Genomic DNA, 2,952 nt, shown 5'->3' with positions numbered 1-2,952 from the left:
TAGACCCGTGTCTAAATTTTGTAGTCCCTTAAAGCCCTTTTAGTCCCGGTTGGTGATTCCAATCGAGATAAAAGTGGAACTTTTAATCCCGGTTGAAGCCACCAACCGGGACTAAATGAATTAGTCTCCGTTAGTGGCTCCAACAGGGACAAGAAGGACCTATCGGCGGCCATTAATTTTCTCCGACTCTATCTCTCTCCCTTATCCTTATCTTGATTTGCTCCTCTCCCTCCTCCTCCCTCTGCTCCCTCCCTCCCTCCCTGCCGCGGCCCAGCGAGGTGCGGCGCGGGTGGGTGAGCCGCCACCGCGCGCGCCCTGGTGCAGCCCGGGCGGCCTCGCGGATGCAGGTGGCCGGCGAGGCGCGGTGGCCCCACGGACGCGGGTGGTCGGCGAGGCGCGGCGGCCGGCGCGGCACAGGCAGCCCAGCGAGGCCGCCATCGTGGCGTGGCGTGGAGCAGCCAGGCGAGCCGCGGGTGGGTGAGATCGGTGAGCGGTGAATGATTATTTGTTTGTGAATGATTCATTTGTGATTTTTGCTGTTGAATCCACCGGTTGTTGTGAATCAAATCGAACTCATGTGTTGTGAATAAGATCTTGTGCAAATTGATTGGTTGTGTGTTCGTACTTGTGTGATGGTCATTGTGAGGTGAGCATGTTTGTTTCTCTTGATTTCATTATCTCTGTGGTGGAGTTGGAGCTCAAGGAGGTGGTACGCTGTTCGAGGCGGAGCTGCAAGGGGCGGCAGGGTGAGCAGGCAGGACTGGGGCAGCCTACTTTTTTTTAATTTTTCTGAACCCTTTTAGTCCCGGTACTAAAGGAGATCTTTAGTCCCGAGTGAATGATCCAGGAATAGGAGGGCCTTTAGTCTCGGAAGGTTAGTCCCCGTTAAATTTTTGAGATATATGAGTCTATCTAACCAGGACTAATAGCCGTTTTTCTACTGGTGTAAGAAGCTAAAAAATTAATTAGACATGCTTGAGACAGATAAACTTTCTCTGATATATAGGAAATAGGATATTGCGTTGTTTGGATACACATGCCATTAGTCGAGTATATGTATTATTCCTTGCAGAAAAGTATATGTATTGGTATGGGTGCAAACGAACATCCCGTTTTCGTATTTTTGGGAGAAATTTGAAAAAATGATGAAAGTGATTCTACTGTTTTCCCAATCATTTTTAACATTTCCTATTTTTTATTACCTTGTTAGGTTCCTTAGTTTTTCTTTGTGAGAGAGTGAGTTTGATACCGTGTACTACTAAGTTGTGTCTACGTGAGTGTATCTTAATTTTGTATCTGTTGTGTGTTTAATTATATTGTTTTAGACTATAGCTTGTACCTGTTTGGCTGTTTCAAGTTATATGGTGTTATTATGTTGGCCGGTTATTCGGTATGGTCGGCAGTTGAAATCAGAATTCCTTGGTCCTACAATTCGGTTTTTCCTTTTTGTATTTTCAGCTAACAATATGCTGTTGCACTTTTACGATAAATTGATGCAGGCGGCAACCACATATTAGGTCACATCCCACAATGGCAGGGCAGACGAATTCGGTGTCGGTGGTATAGTGAAGGGTTACGGCACACATCAATTCAAAGTCATTGGGTACAACCAAAATATTTACAACTTCCCCATCAGCTCTGGAACATTCAACATTGGAGGGTATGATTGGAGACTGGTGTACTACCCAAGGGTCCGTAGCCGTAATGAGTTCGACAATGATGACTACATTGAGGTGGACCTTGAGCTGCTCAGCAAAGCTGAGGTAAGGGTGATGGTCGACCTCTTCTTCTTCAACCAGATCACAAATCTTCCATACGCTGTTGCCTGCACAAAGGAGCCTATGAGACTAACAAAGAAGATTGTTTGGGCAGCCTGTGATCTTATGAAGCTGAGTGAATTGGAAAGTTCAGGATATGTCCGTGATGATAGCATCATCATCCAGTGTCAGGTGACCGTGATCCTTTTGCCTGGTGTTCCCAAGACCAAATCATTGTGCGAGATTGAGGTACCGCCACCGGAAATGGCACAACAGTTTGGAATGCTGCTGGAGGATATGGCAAGCGCTGATGTTACCTTTGAAGTTGGAGGGAAGTCTTTCCATGCCCATAGGTTGGTGCTTGCAGCCCGTTCTCCAGTCTTCAAGGCACAGCTGTTTGGGTCCATGAGGGACACAAGGATGGAGTCCTTAGTAATTGGTGAAATGGACCCTGCAGTTTTCAAGGCCTTGCTGCACTACATATACAATGAATCGTTGCCCAACATGGATAGTGCTGATAGAGCTAACAGGCATGAAATGTTGTGCCATCTGCTAGAGGCAGCTGACCGCTACGCCATCGAGAGGCTTAAGATCATCTGTGAGCGCATGCTGTTGATGGATCTTGATGTGGAAAATGTGGCAATGACACTAGCTCTAGCTGAACAGCAGCATTGCAAACAGCTTACTCATGCTTGCTTAGAGTTTATGGAACCACCCGAAAAAATGGAAGCTGTGGTGGCAACTGAAGGATACAACAAATTGAAGAGAGAGTACCCCGCTCTTTTATTCAAAGTGTGGGAGTGGAGTGTCCATCGCAGCAGCAAGAACTGATGCTCAAATGTCTTAAAGATTGTTTCATCATGGCTTAGTAATTCCATTTGTTGATTTTAGCAAAATCAAGATAATCTCTAGCAACAAGATAGCTAGCTAGGTGTTGGTTGGACCTTGTAGTGGTAACTTTTACTGAGGAATCTGTGTGTACTATTGATTTTGTTTTTTCCTTCACATGTGATATTTTTCAGCCTGATGTGTGGTTTACATCTTCGTGCAAGTGGAAGCAGGCTTATGGTTTAATTAGATGGGACAAGTGATGGTTATTTGTGCTGAATGTCACTCCTTACATGCCGTATACTATCCTTTAATTTTGTCGTTTGGTCATTTGCAAATATTTCACTCAAGTTAAGGGTGAAGCATT

General features: G+C 45.5%; 1 protein-coding gene across 1 annotated transcript; it reads left to right on the top strand.

Annotated features, from left to right (window-relative positions):
• The first annotated feature begins 652 nt into the window (after positions 1-652).
• On the top strand, positions 653-2,588 carry LOC101776535 (BTB/POZ and MATH domain-containing protein 1). Its single transcript, XM_004974420.1, has 2 exons — positions 653-709; positions 1,518-2,588. Exons 1-2 carry the CDS (start codon positions 653-655, stop codon positions 2,586-2,588), a joined length of 1,128 nt encoding a protein of 375 aa, XP_004974477.1.
• Positions 2,589-2,952: the final 364 nt, after the last annotated feature.

Source organism: Setaria italica, chromosome VI (assembly GCF_000263155.2).
Source record: "Setaria italica strain Yugu1 chromosome VI, Setaria_italica_v2.0, whole genome shotgun sequence".
In the NCBI taxonomy this organism is placed as follows: Eukaryota; Viridiplantae; Streptophyta; class Magnoliopsida; order Poales; family Poaceae; genus Setaria; species Setaria italica.
Note: the sequence above shows the minus strand (reverse complement) of the source record. Positions and strands in the feature narration are given on the sequence as shown.

Coding starts and splice junctions, on each gene's coding strand:
- LOC101776535 (XM_004974420.1), top strand. CDS start 653: ATGTTTGTTTCTCTTGATTTCATTATCTCTGTGGTGGAGTTGGAGCTC. Junction 710..1,517: donor AGTTGGAGCTCAAGGAGGTG/GTACGCTGTTCG, acceptor ACCACATATTAG/GTCACATCCCACAATGGCAG.